Here is a 15,717-nt window from a genome sequence, read left to right as displayed (position 1 = left end):
CAACTATTGGTCTACATATGTGGCCTACAACAATGAATAAAATCAATTACTAGTAAAATGGTAGTATAGTAAGCTCTATAACAAGTTCAGGAATGACATTGATGCAACGTCAGATATTGCTACCATTTATTGTAACAGAATATGTGACGTTAAATTGGAAACTCGCACAATCTATTGTTTCCTTTTTTCCTTGTTGGGTAAATTTAAAATTTAAATAGGATATTAGATTTTACTGTTATTCAATTTGGAGACAGTCATGTAAACCATAACTGAAATATATCATGTCATAAAACGTTCATGCAAAATGTCAAAGAGTTGCGTGTGAACATTTGACGATTTTTTTTTTTCGAGTTTTAAGTTTGTTACATGGGACAACGCTAAGCAAACGGTTTTTTTTCTGATAATCTGTGTCTTCCGATGCCTATGAATATTATATTTTTATTCTGTCTCTATCATAATGGGAAAATTTAAGAACCAATCTTTATTTTCATATATGATTTGACATATCTATTTCGGCATTTCTAAGAATTTTTTCCTGTCAATTATTTACATAGCGCTATTTTTCATGATAGTAGCAATATCTAACGTTGCGTCATTAAGCATCACATAATTCAAAATCTTGAGTTATGCTAGACAATAAACGGAACAAAATATGACTGCTATGCAGCAACAAACATAAACCACATTACAGCAAGAATAACTTGGTACATGATAGATAAAAAAAAAATTAGGCGAGACTAATTATATATATATGCGCTAAGTCGGCCTCTTTTTTGTTAGAGTGATGTTATATAACAGTGCAACATAAAACAAATGATACAAATCATCCAGATATGATTTGCCTCACCAGATCGGCAAGAAGAACAGAAACCTAATATTAAAAAAAAGACACACACAATAAAATATATGAGTCCACATCAAAATGATTTATGTTTTATCAATATAAAAAAGGAAAATGTGGCACGATTGCCAATGAGACAACTATTCACCAGAGACCAAAAAGACACAGGAATTAACAATAATAGGCCACCGTACGGCCTTCAACAGTATGCAAAGCTGATAGTCAGCTGTAAAAGGCCCCAAACTGACAATATAATTTAAAAACAATTTAAACGAGAAAACTAACAGCCTTGTGTGGAAAGGCTGAGCACGATGACAAACAAAAATGGATCATTGAATTATAAAATGTCATATTACCGTGACAAACTGCACACAAAAACACCTAAAATGAAAAATTACTGATATAACAATATGTTTTACAAAATGAAAAATTACTGATATGGGTCATTATCAAATAAAGTGCAAATTTCGACGAGGCAACATTTTGAAAAATGATGTCATTGTTAAAAACATTTAAATGTGTTCCGCTATTCTATAGCATGGTAGCAACGATATTCAGAATTATGCAATGGGAAAAATGAAGAGTTCCTTCAATTTTAACAATTTTAGTTCATGCTTTGATAGAATCGTGTCAATGGTGTTACCAATTTAAATCATACATTTAGCTACTAAATATAATTGTTTAACATCAAACAACTGTTCCAATTTGTTGTTTAGGTTAAAATTACGACTTATTGACATTATCATATAGCTGTGAATTCTATTCAAAAATAATTTCAGAATACATTGTCGTAAAAAAGTTGTCTGTCCTATTCATGGCCGTTGTAAATACTAAAATATGCACTTAAAATGAATATATGTGAATTGTGTAAGATTAAATGATAATAAATACCTAATCCTTCGTACACGACCTACAAACACTCATATTTATGAATGAAAATTAAAAAAAATGTCGCATTTTTATATAGTAACACCACTGACCCTTCAGTAACTCCAATGACACAAAAGTATCACCATTGACATCACATTTCAAATTTTACCTTTATTAAGTTCTGAACACAGAGCCAAGAACACCGAGCAAAAGAAAAAGATAAAAAAAAAATTCTTAGGCTAAAATATCTCAAATTATATAACATTACATCAATAACTAAAAATGTCGATAGTGTTACTAAATAGTGTCATTGGTGTTACCAGCATACATCAGTTTGTGAAAACTTTGTATACATGTAATACATGATATTGTTAAAACATTGTTAAATAAGTATTGTTTTTCGTAAATAATATGATGTTTCGCTTGTTAAGCATGAAAGAAACACAAAACAATGCTGATTGTCATGATATATTCAGTGGTGTTACTAAACTGGTCAATGGTGTTATTTTATCAAAATGGTCTCACCATTGACAGTAACACCAATGATTTAAGGTGTATTTTAAGATTCAGTTACGAAATAAGTGCTCCATTCCCCTATTCTATATGTTCAGTGTTCCTGGTTCATGTTTCTATGATCAATATATTTCATAATTCAAAGTTCAGGAAATGTTTTCAAAAAAGATTTGTATAAGGGTGCACCATGGACACTATTTTCAATTATGATATAGCTTTTACCTACTTTTAAGATTTTTTCAGTAAATTTTCAACATAATTGTTTTTTTTTTTTTTGCAAAACATCCTTACAGGTAATATTGCTAAGGGAGAAACTGTTGTAAATGCCCAAATCTTGCGAAAGATAACTCGTATCCTACTAATTTGTCCTTTGGTTACACCATTGACTTAAAAAATGTAACATTTCCTTTTGGTGAAATTTTTTATTATAAAACCAACATACACCTCATAAATCATTAAAAAAATGTTTGTATGTATCAAAATGCAAAAAAAAGTGATAAATAAAAAAACAAATCATATGAATAATAGTCCTATTTCAAGTCTGAAAGGATTTATAGTAAAAAATAACCGTTAATTCTGGCTATCTCCAAGGGTTTAAGAAAACATTAGGGATGTTTTTATAACATTTCATACTGTAAACTGTATATTGTGTATCACAAAACATTCATATCTAACATATGCAAGTGTTATTTTGATATGTTTTCATGTCTGTGACTTAAAAAGACCCATGCAATAACATAGTTTTGCATGGTTTTTTTTTATAAGGACCCATATAACAATATGTTTTACAAAATGAAAAATTACTGATATAACAATATGTTTTACTATTATTTTCTAGTGTGTGCATGGATTGAAAATTCCAGCAACGTGATTTAAAAAAGAGAATCTGTATGACGGTTTTATTACACGTGTCTATTCAAAATTGTAGTTTGCACAATGTTCCCGTGATGTCTTTTCAATGCCCGGGCCAGGTTCGGGTTTACTGTCACGTTGTGTTGTTGTTTTCTGCATCATTTGATGTGTAATTTTCCTTCTTGTAACTGCACATTACCAGAACTCTCTACAAGACAAAATATATAAATTGAAACTACAAAATATTACGCCATGATTTGACTGAGAGGTTGATTTAAAAAATAGGACTGATTAACGGGTCTGAAAAAAACCACCTCAGAACTGTAAGAACTTTGAACTTGAAATACACATGAAAACTATATATTTACAATATATATAAACTTCCGTTGTTTAGCTATAGAAACTGCCAGTTCAAGAAAGTCCTCAACGATTGAAGACACTATATATACAGTTAGTTGGGTCTTTGACTCAGCCTTCAAGATCTTCCTAGGCTGTTTTTTTTTATTAAGAAAATGTATTCACTGATAACATAAATTACAGACTTGTCACTATGTACATAAATTAAATCAAAAATGTCCATCATAAAACAAAGCAAATACTCAGAGGAGGGGCGTCGTCGAAAGTCCTTGAAAAATAGTTGATTGCATATTTTACCGTGACATGATCAAGTTTTCAGTATGATCAAGTTTTCAGTGTTTTGCCCATACTGGCATTTTCAAAAAGATGTTGATATCGGGTAATATACTATAAATATAATGAACATTGACAGGAATTTGTTATATGAGACAATATCTGAAAAAGTCTTATTTCAATGTCCCACACTTTACGAGCAATTATTTATTTATTCAGGCATCTTTTTGGAAAAATTTAAGTTACAGTATTAACTAGAGTATATAATGCACCAACTGCAACCAATTAAACATTTCTTCTAAATTTAAATGGTCAACCCCACCCCCCCCCCCCCCCCCCCACCCCAAAAAAAATCATGTTGTCCCCTGTTATTTTCTGAAAAATAAATCATTCAAAGAATATCTAAATTAAGAAAACAGCCTTCCGATTTTCACAAATCTGATAGATTATATAAAAAAACTTCTCCCTTACTGGTCTGGTTTTGTTATAACTAAAGCATGTAAGAAAATTTTACATTTTTAAGGGTGTTTTAAATGTTGTCCCGAGGGGTAATTTCCCTTCTGTTACCGCTTGGTTTTTTCCACCTGTGGACATGTTTGAAAGACCAAAAATTTATTTCTTGTAATGCAATGTGAGGAGCATCATTTCCTGAATGTATGACTCCATATGTTTAGGTGAAAAGCAACCAGTTTTAAAAAAAATCTGAACTCCCCAAAGATCAGAATTTGGAGAAAAATAATTTTGTTGTTCTCTCCTGTTACAACCTTTTTGTGTTCCTTCTGAGAATACTTCATTGTCAGCACTTTACCAGTACATGTGTTTTTAAAAAAAATCTGAACTCCCCAAAGATCAGAATTTGGAGAAAAATAATTTTGTTGTTCTCTCCTGTTACAACCTTTTTGTGTACCTTCTGAGAATATTTCATTGTCAGCACTTTACCAGTACCTGTGTTTTTATAGTATCTTATCAAATTGACATGTAGATGGAAGTAAACTTATACGCAATTCGAGTAAATGAACAAAAAGTACTGCGTAATTTCTTTCTGTTACGTTCTGTCATGTTACCTGATTGGAAGTAACAGCATAACCATAATCAGTAACAGGAAGGATGTTCAAGACAATTTCACTGATGAATCAAAAAGTTAATGTACTATATGCCATCTATGTCATTTAATAAGTTATCATCACCATATTAAATAAATTTCAAAATAATATACAGTATATTGAATGAAAAAATAGGTATTTAGCAGAACGTTGTGCAATTTTAGTATAGTAAATAGTAACAGAAAGGAATTTATTTTTTCATTACCTAGGCAGATTTTTCATCTTGCAAATACAGTTTCAAAGGATAAATGACATTGTTTGCTGTTATCTTCCAATTGTGACCAATCTGAAATGATGTATTTTTCTTAAACTATAAAAAGAAAAAGCATTTTTTTGAGAGAAAAAAATCCTTTCTGTTACCAACTCTGTCCTGTTACCGTTGTCCTGTTACTCAAGATACTTTCATGTTACCGACATATCTGACTATATTTTAGGATATTTCTAAACCTTTTGTATTGCAAATGCTAAAATCAATAATTGGCATTTGATAAACTATTGCAGGATATACCAGTAAACCACAAATAGTGTCTTTAACCTATTCCTTATTTCCATTAGAAACTTTTCAAAATTGAATCACTTTGGTAACAGGTAAGAACTGGATTTTTTTATACCATTTTTATTAATTGTTACCACATTTAACAATCGTTTGAATTACAGACAACAGTTCCTAGATCCACACTGATGTGTGTTCTTCGATTTCGGATCTAATAAAGATATTGCCAAAAATTAGACTTTTTCAGATATTGTCTCATATAATCTTTAATCTGAATTATCGCCCGTCAGAATGAATACTTTCTTATCTTTTTTAACTTCTTCTTCTTTGTATAAGCTTCCTATAGATAGAAACACCTCTAATAATATTAGAGTATATATGACGGTAATTTTGTGGATATTTTTTTTTTTTATAACTATGTACAGCACACTATGTATATGGTTTTTGGTTTTTTGTTGTTGTGACTTTTAGAGTTGTATATACATATATTGCTTTTTAACTTGTTTATTATCATAAGCTTATCTTATTTACATGTGACGATGATGTGTGTATCTTATTCATGTCAGTGACAATAAAATTACATAAATAATAAATGCTTCAGTAAATGGGAGTTTATGATGTTAAAAAAAGAAAAGAAGAAGCAGCAGCTTGGGCTTATATATTACATGAATTTAAAAAACTTGTTAAAATAACAAAATATTAGTCAATGCTTAAAATCTAAAACATATCTTTCATTTCATTTAGATATGATATCCTACTCTTCTCAGTATGATAAAAAATTATTTTTAAATTATATATTGAGTTTAAAATAATTATTTTGTGCCATATTTTCAGATATTTGTAATATTTAAGAATACAATGGATTACACTGTAAAAAAATAAAAATAAATCCTATTCAATTTACATAATAAAAAAATAGGATATTAAAATGAATAAAAAAAAAATTGACTAAAAGAAAAAAAACAAAGAAAACATTAAGATATGAGAGTTAAGACTTTATCTGATTCACTTGTTGTTTTAAAATTACTTTCACAATATCATGATCATTATATATTGTTGTTGTGATTGTACACGGGTGATTTTCACTTTCATGTTGATATTATTATCAGAATTTAAATGCCAGTTGTTTAACCAGGGGAGATAATCTCACTAACCACATGAGCCTCTTGTTTGTTATAACCGGAAGTGTCTTTTAAGGAAGTATACAATGGTTGAAGAATATCTAAACATCTCTTATTAGCGAAATTACCCTCATAAAACACAGAAAACATGTCTCGAGGAATGATGCCAAGCCAGCAGAAGCTGGCAGAAAAACTAACTATCATGAACGAGCGAGGTCGTGGAATGCTAACACGCATTTACAATATCAAAAAGGTTTGTTTTTGACAGTCAAAAATGCCATAGTCTGCATAGATCCTTTTTCTAAAATTGTGTAAATTTGGTAAAGAAGAAACAAGATTTTAAATTTAGTCAGTGTGTAAAATAGCTGAAGACCCTGTGTCTTTGATGTATTTTTAACTTTGGATTTAGAGTACACTGCCATGTAAATTATAAATGTTATCATCATACCATTACTAAATAGATAATTGTCCCACATGGGGTCAGATCAAGGATGATTTTTTTTCCCTTTTTCATGCACACAAATTTGACATGTACAAGTCACGATTCTAATAGACAACTTTCGAGTTCAACATGTTCAATGCATTTCCGTCAAAAACTGGTTTTAGTGAACGCCATTTGTGCATTTAGGGGTGTCGTCACTTCTTTTCCATTGTTGAGCTACTGGTTGGAAAACTATAATGCTATATTGTACGAATTAAAAGGCAAATTGAATTCTCATAATTGATAATCAGCACTACTGTCATTAGGGAATCCTAAATAAGTCCCTACAGAACAACCATTATTTCGAGTTTATCCTGCACAATGACAATCACTAAGACCCTGGATGTAAGTTATAGTGCAAGGATACAGGCAACCCCATCTATCTGGTCATAAAGCCATGCATAATTGGTAAGTTTTAAACAGTGACGGACAAACTGGAAATTAAAGTGGTCTATTAATAGCAATCCCAGGTCAAACCTAAGCTCAAATGAGACCCACTGACGAATTTGCCACAAATAAGCAGATTACTTTTCAGTACAACTAAGACTAAGTCTATGAGAAACAAACAAACAAAACTTAATGAATTTTCTCAGCTTAAAAGTATGAACTTCAAATTTACAAGAAATTTCTTGCACTTTTTTTTTGGGGGGGGGTATATGTCTATGGTAACAGATATAAATAACCTTAAAACATTTAACTAGACAACATGGACAATGAACATAAGACTGAGACCTATAAACAACTTTTGAATTTGTTGTAAATTTTCTTGCACAGTGCTATATATATATATACATAGCTAATGTCATAAAAAATTCATGACTCACCCATATTATTATTCATAATTTTTAAATCAAATAAACATTTTATTTTCCATCATACATTTTACCTGCATGCAGTTATTGATGACTTCATACACATGTAAATGTAGAGAATTAAATAACATAAAGGCAATAATAAATGTTTGTAAATGATGAAAAAGTGTAATTACACTTTAAAACGTAATTACACTTTAAAACATGCTTAAGAAAACAAGTGTTTTACAATGTATCATGTTTCACTTTACCCTATGCCATGTAGGCACTTGTTTTGTTAGATAGTAAAGTAGTAAACTACATTTTAGGAAGTATCAATAACTAACTGCTTTTAGATTAAAAATGAATGAATATGTGTAAATAATTATTGCTTAGATTAAAATACAATTAATTTAGTTTAGAAAAAAAACCCTGCTTTTCAGAACTTTCATATTTTTGGTATCATGGACAATATACATGATATACATGACAATTTATTCAAACATTGTGAGATTTGAAACAATGTATACAGATTTGTGTATTTAGGGGATACATTTTTTATGGGTGGGGTGGATGAGGAGGGTTTTTATAAATGGTATTCTGGCATAGTTCGAACTGAAAATAAACAACCTCCCCTGCAGAAAAAGAATGAAAATGAGTAGTGAACCTATCAACATCATTGAAGATGCAGAAAAATGAATGTGAATTAAAGAGAAAATAATTTTTACATGGCAAGATAGTGATCAAACAAAACTAAACTCACAAATGGTGAAAATGAATAAATCATATTCAGAAGGTTTTTCCAAATTCTTCATAAAATGTTAGTCAATAAATAGTTCAGGATTTTCATGATATTTTTTCAATGCTTTTGTTTATAATTTTCAGCTATTGAAAAAGAGCTTTTCAAATCACTGTTGCTTGCATGCTGAATTTACATGTAGTTCGTTTGATTAAACTTATTTGACATTTTGTTTTGGTTCTAGGCATTCAGTAAATATAAGGATGTAAGCAATAGTTGTTTGTGTTGAAAGATTTGTTTTTACGAATGCATGGTGTTTTGAAAGGCAAGGCTTTCGTCCATTTGTATGAAGTGCCAGCTTCTTTTGTATGTTTTATTCCCTTATTTTATCATGTTTTATATTCAGTTATGAAGATAGTGCATTCAATTTCATACTTAATTTTGAATGATAGGGAAATGCCCTGGACATGCTAGAACATCATGGTTGCAACTGGCTGGTTTATAACATGCAATTTTGTTGTCAATTTTTATAATCTAAAGAGAACTTTCAAGAAAAATGCACAGTGAAAATAATCTGCATACATTCATAAATTTTTTAACTATATATCTGACGGGATAGCTTTAACAGTTATATTGACAGTTGGTATTGAGCACAATTTTATGGAAAACATGTTGGCGGCATTGGCTGTATAGTGAATTTTTTTTGTTGTTGTTTGGATTTTACAATCAGTGTTTATCCCAGGGCTTTTTAACATCATGGTAATGTGATGCTATATTTCATGAATGAAATACCATCTGAATTGGTTTTCTTATAGATTATGTTATGGATGTACCGGGCCGTAATGCTTTAATTTTGGAAACAAGATAGTATTGCAAATTTCCCTGTTTACGAGGATGTCGAGGGAAAATACTGACAATGCAGGAAATCATTTCTCTCTGATTTAAAAAAAAAGTAACCTTCATTATATGTTTGTTTATCTTCCTGGTCTAAATCATTTTCAATGAATCTTCATGTACAGTATGTATTATTAGAAGAAAAAGTGATATTTGATCAAATCACCTTGTATGAACTGACTAGGCAAAAAAAAAAGTATGTGTGTTTACTGTACCCCTACATGTACCTACATTGTACCCTAAATTTTATCCCCTACCCTAAAGTTTTTTTTGGCCAATTTTTATTTAGCACTGTTAGAATCACAATATTGCTCCCATAGCTAGACTCAATGTGAAAGAAAAAAAGAAAGAAAGAAAATCCCTACAAAATATGTACCTTCGTGTACCTACCCTGTTTTATCAGCATGTGACAGTACAGTGTAAACACAAATACTTTTTTGTTTGGCCCTAAGCAAAGAGAGACTAACCCAGATGCTCAGGACCTTTCCTCTTTTGTCTGTTAATCAAGTTCTGCATACAAATGGTTTGCTGATATACTAACAGTTTGTTTTTCATCACATGACCTAACAGATGTCTGTAAGTAGATGGCGTTGTTGTCAGCATGTCTGTTTGCTATACTTTTTTTTTAATCTATTTGTAGCATTAGATTAAGTGATTTTTGTCTGTCATTGTTTTTTCTTTTTGTACATTAGTGTTATTTTTTTAGTCCCTGCAAAACTTGAAAGACATACAATGTATAAAAGACATGATTTAGACCTTTACGAAGATAAAAAAGAGTATGTACTTAAAATAAACAAAACAAAGCATTATCCTTCTCTTTTTTATGGAGGGTGGGGGTATTCTTTGTTTGACTTTTTAATTTTTTCGAATCAAGGTCCTTTATGCCATTAATCCTCTAGCTATACTGAAAGTGTGTAAATTTTCACTTACCTTAGCCATGTTAGCCATTTATTCTAAATTTGGTCTAAAGGGTATTTTCCTAACCTGGCTGTTTCAATGACCTTAAGACACCCTGATAGAACAGCCAAAACAGTAAAACAGCATTTGATATTTATAGATTATCGTTGATCATCTCAACGAGATTGATTTTCTCGCTTGAGCTGGTACAGCGAAAGTGAGAAAAGCAATCGAGTTGAGATGACCAATGATAATCTGTTTATCGCTATTTTACCTATGACGACGTTGTCAATTTCATGTCAATTTCGTAAGCAACGCCACGTGGTCTCCTTAGTTTTTAGCGATAATTTTTCCATCTCAAGCGAGAAGCATGATATGAAAATTATCACAAAAAAAAGATCAAAAGAAAAATGCACAAAATAGCGATAAACTGGTATATATAAATTAAGGATGTCAACTACCAGATACTAGACTTAGACAGTGCAAGACCAAGTGCAATTTCTTGTGGGAATGGTTAATGCAATGTGTTATCCTAATTAATTTGTTCAGTATCTTACTTTTTAAACTGTTTTCCAATCGAAGTAAAGTATTAATTTTTTTTTATGAAAAATTAAAATAAACTAAATTTTAGTTATCATGATTATAGAATAATATTTATTATTGAATTGTGATATTTCCATATTTTATACAGTATGTTTTCCATCAAATAAATTGAACTTAGCAGTACAAGTTTTTATTAGTTTTGAGAAATATTTGCACATTTTAATTTGAACTTTTTTGTCACTTTTATGCACACATTGTGTATGTACTATGTACACATTGTGTATATTACATGTATTATGCACACATTGTGTATGTACTATGAATTTGGAATTCCAACAAAGGGTATACCATGATGCACTAAATAAGTTAATGGGGAAAGGAGATCAACATCATGAACATATATAGAGAGACCCTTGCAGAATTTTAAGATTTAAAGCATGTACTGGAATAAAAAGATCTTTTGAATCATTTACATTATATATTTGAATATTTTGTACATGTACTGGAATTAAACATATTTTTTTTCCCTTGTATTAATATGTTTTTTTTCCTGTAAATATATAGAAGTCAAAGGATAATATATACAGTGTTGTCATTTTGTTTCAAATATCTTAGTAGTCTGGTGATTGGGCTTTAAATGTATGTATGTATGTATACATATACAAAGTCTATATGTGGATGTCATTTTTCGTTTATAATTTTTACTTTCTAAAAGCGTTAGTTGAAAACATTCTATTTTATTTTTTTCATTAGTTTACGTATGAATGTAAAATGTATCTCTGATATATACATATTGTATCTGCATCATACTTTCTATTCAATCAGTTGTTATTCTATTTTTGGATTTGAATAAAAGGGGGTGCATGTATAGAGGACCATTTCTTAAAATATATATAGATGTATCATTGATTTATGGTAAAACTTTTACTATAACAATTCCGACTGTTCAGCAAAATCTCCCTGATTTTGGCCTACAATTCATGCTTGAGTGACTTTGAAAAGTTAATGTTTTTGACTCCATTTCCCTGGAAAGCTTTATTTTGCCTCAGAGGTTTTGTGTTACCCTGATAGCCCTGAATTGGAATAAAGCCAAACTCTAAGGAAGCAGTTAAAGAAAATAAAGACTTTATAATGCAATATTTAGTAATATATTGTTTCGTTTTGAATAGGAATAGTTATTTTAAGTAATGGTTGAATTTATGTTATTAAGTTGTTTAATACCCAACATCAAATATAAATTATCAGAAGTAAACATTTTAGGAACTATACATAAGTATATATTTTGGTTTAAATATCCACCATTTGGAACCATAACTTTTGATACAAAAGGCAAACCTAATTAGCTCACATGAACACACAAATGTTTAATCTTGAACATGGCTGAAATATTTGCCACTGTATCATGATACTTTAAGCAAACAATAATAACTAATAACTCGCACACAGTAGTTGATAGTAATCTCCCCTTTTTTTAGTGCAGATATTGATAGTATCCCCCTTATCATGGGCCCTTATGAGTGCAGGTAGTAATACATGTAATATATTAATAGATATCTCTTTTTAAGTTTAGATATGTACATTTATCTTCCTTTTAAGTAGATGCTAATAATAATCTCCCGTTGGAGTGCAGATGCTAACAGTTGTCTCCCTTTTGGGTGCAGATGTTAATAGTTACCTCCCTTTTAAGTGCAAACACTAAAAGTGTAGATCTTTATAGTGTTAACCCTTAAAAGTGTAAATTTCAATAGTGTTAAACCTTTGAAAAATTTAAGTGTAATGTTAATAGTTCTGTCTGTTTTTGTTTTTATAGATGCTTGGTAATCCAGAAAATAAACCATCATTCCTATCAGAAAAATCTTTGGAGGCAGTGTTTAAACACCTGGCAAAGAAATTTCCAAACATTGATTCCAAATCATCAACGGTAAGTTTCATGCACATGTATAAAGTAGAAAAAGCTATAGTTGAGGTATGGTTTGCTATTTCCAAATGGCTGTGTGAAAGTGACAATATTTGTGAAGCTGAATTTTATTATTATTTTGCAAACATTTGATATGTGAGGTAAGCAAAGCATGATGGTAAGAACTTAAAGAGCAATTTATACCTCAACAATCTTCTGTCTTAGTTTGTATTAGTTTGAAGTAAAAAATTACAAATCAATTCAAATACATGTTAGTGTTCTTATTATGAAGAATTACAAGTATGACCCTGTTGATATTTAAATTATGTAAGGTCGATGAATTGAACATACCACCTTCTTGGATTGTAAAACAGTAGTTCTCGATAGGTCTAATTATTTGCTTAAAACTGCAAAATTTGAGACAGGTTGCTATTAATAGTTTAGACAGTGAGTGTTCATTGGAATAATGGAGACAGAAATGATTTATTGCATTATTTAGACTGATTTATCAAATACACATGACAAATATTTGTGCTTGTACAAATCAAATTGTCAAATTTTTATATTCATTCAAGGGTAGGTAACTCAAATAGTAAATTTAATTTTAGTAAGGAATGTTGGAGAAATTTCAAATTTTTACTTGTAGCAAGATAGCAAGGTCGGTGACACTATTATCAATTCTTTTTCTCTCATTCTCGAAGCATAATTTAAAACATATGTTCTCATGTCTTCATATCTTATTTCAAAATTCTATCTTATGCATTTCTTTTTTTTCACAAAAAGTGTTTTATCATAAACATTCTACGCATATGTGGGCAATTCTACACCACTTATGGCTTGAAACACTTTACGCATGGTGACCAATGCTTTTTATCATATTTATAAAAGGACCTTGGGCACAGCTATATTCTGGCAAAGTAAAAGAAAATTGTATCTGCTGAAATATATACCAAAGATCAACCTTAATTGTCATTTGCTTGATTCTTGAAGAAACTGACTCATATCTGTATCTTACATTATATGCATGAATTTGTCCAAGGGAATGTCTAAAAAAATGTGCATTCACTGACAGACAGATATAAACATGATATACTTTATCTTTAAACTTTTGCTGCAACCATATAGTACTTACTCAAGTATATTAAAATGTTTAATGCTTGAATGTCTAGAAATATTCTATAGACTGGTTCATTTTTGACAGAACAATTTAGATTGACATTAATGACAACATATATGTGGTGTGATTGCCAATAAGACAACTTTTCAATAGAGACCAAATCATCAGCAAATGAGACAGAAATTAACAACTATAGGTCACTGTATGGCTTAAACCACGAGCAAAGCTCAGCCTTTAGAACATTTAAATTCATGTTTCCCCTATACCCAAGAAATCATCAGTAGTTGGTTTCTAAAAAGTATGAACGAATACAGTATACCTTAAAAATAGAAATAATTGTGCACATTTACAAAAGCCATTGTTGATCAGGGGCGTGGTTCCCAACCCAGGACAAAGGGGGGAGGGAGGGATTCCAACTATATGTCCCCATTCAAATGCATTGAACGGCCAAAAAAAAGGGGGGGTTCCAACCCAGGGAACCCCCTCCACCCCCCCCCCCCCCCCCCCCCCCCCCCCCAAATGGATCCGCCAATGTTGATCAATGGACATAAGCAAAATTAATATTGCAATTTCATGAAAAAGTGTATTAAAAGTTGCAAACTGAACTAAACATTTAGTTCTAATAGATGCAATAATTGTCCTGTTTACTGTTAGTATCAAAATTTACAATGTAATACAGTATAAAATAAAAGGAAAGCATATTTTAATTTCTTTTTCAGTTATCGCCGATACAAAACATAAAAGCAGATGTGGTCAAATCTTTGTCACTGTATTACTATACATTTGTTGATATCATGGACTTGAAGGTAGGTCTAAGTTCTGTTAATAAAGGAAAATGTGAAAAGACACAAAAGGGTAGGAAATATTTTTGGTTGGAGGATAAAAAAACATATATGCTACAAATTCAACGTTAAGGATTAACATGTCTTCCTACCAATTATTATTTTGAACTAGAGGTTCAATGTATCGGTCTAGTATTTTAAGCCAAGTCATATTCATATCTCATTAAGAGGTTCTTATCGGGATAAATGCATGCAATCTTTGCCACTGGATGTTTAACAGAAATTCACATCATCATTTATAGGTAGATGAAAAAACAAAGGCCATACCTTAAAATATGTGATTTATATCCATATATACATATCCATGTTTACATTTAATTACGTCAATTGAAAAAAAATATACATTTTAGTTTCTTGTGTACAATTTGGAAATTAGTATGGCGTTCATTATCACTGGACTAGTATATATTTGTTTAGGGGCCAGCTGAAGGACGCCTCCGGGTGCGGGAATTTCTCGCTACATTGAAGACCTGTTGGTGACCCTCTGCTGTTGTTTTTTATTTGGTCGGGTTGTTGTCTCTTTGACACATTCCCCATTTCCATTCTCAATTTTACATATACTCAAAAACAAACAAAAGCTTTAAAAACACTTCAAACAAAGCTTTGAGAAAAAACAACTCAATTCCAACCCCAACTAATATTAGGGTGACTTAACATGATACACATGATATATATTAGCTTACAACTACAAATCTCGAAAGCAATACAACAACTATGATCATAAAATTGAGAATGGAAATGGGGAATGTGCCAAAGAGACAACAACCCGACCATAGAAAAAGACAACAGCAATAGGTCACCAACAGGTCTTCAATGTAGCGAGAAATTCCCGCACCAGGAGGCGTCCTTCAGCTGGCCCCTAAACAAATATATACTAGTTCAGTGATAATGAACGCCATACTAATTTCCAAATTGTACACAAGAAACTAAAATTAAAATAATACAAGACTAACAAAGGCCAGAGGCTCCTGACTTGGGACAGGCGCAAAAATGTGGCGGGGTTAAACATGTTTGTGAGATCTCAACCCTCCCCCTATACCTCTAGCCAATGTAGAAAAGTAAACGCATAACAATATGCACATTAAAAAACTGT

At 30.8% G+C, this 15,717-nt stretch overlaps 1 protein-coding gene across 16 annotated transcripts in view; it reads left to right on the top strand.

Annotated features, from left to right (window-relative positions):
• The first annotated feature begins 6,457 nt into the window (after window positions 1-6,457).
• The window catches only part of LOC139482203 (nck-associated protein 1-like), a 65,417-nt gene continuing 56,157 nt past the window's right edge, over window positions 6,458-15,717 (top strand). For 10 of the 16 annotated variants that reach the window (XM_071265914.1, XM_071265912.1, XM_071265911.1 and 7 more), the window contains exons 1-3: window positions 6,476-6,676; window positions 12,579-12,689; window positions 14,502-14,588. In XM_071265914.1, coding sequence (XP_071122015.1) covers window positions 6,572-6,676; window positions 12,579-12,689; window positions 14,502-14,588 — 303 coding nt within the window. In that variant the 5' untranslated portion in view covers window positions 6,476-6,571. Of the gene's footprint in view, window positions 6,677-12,578; window positions 12,707-14,501; window positions 14,589-15,717 lie in introns of all 16 variants that reach the window. The other 6 variants (XM_071265919.1, XM_071265917.1, XM_071265915.1 and 3 more) reach the window with 2 other exon arrangements.

The sequence above is a fragment of the Mytilus edulis genome, chromosome 7 (assembly GCF_963676685.1).
Source record: "Mytilus edulis chromosome 7, xbMytEdul2.2, whole genome shotgun sequence".
Taxonomy (NCBI): domain Eukaryota; kingdom Metazoa; phylum Mollusca; class Bivalvia; order Mytilida; family Mytilidae; genus Mytilus; species Mytilus edulis.
Note: the sequence above shows the minus strand (reverse complement) of the source record. Positions and strands in the feature narration are given on the sequence as shown.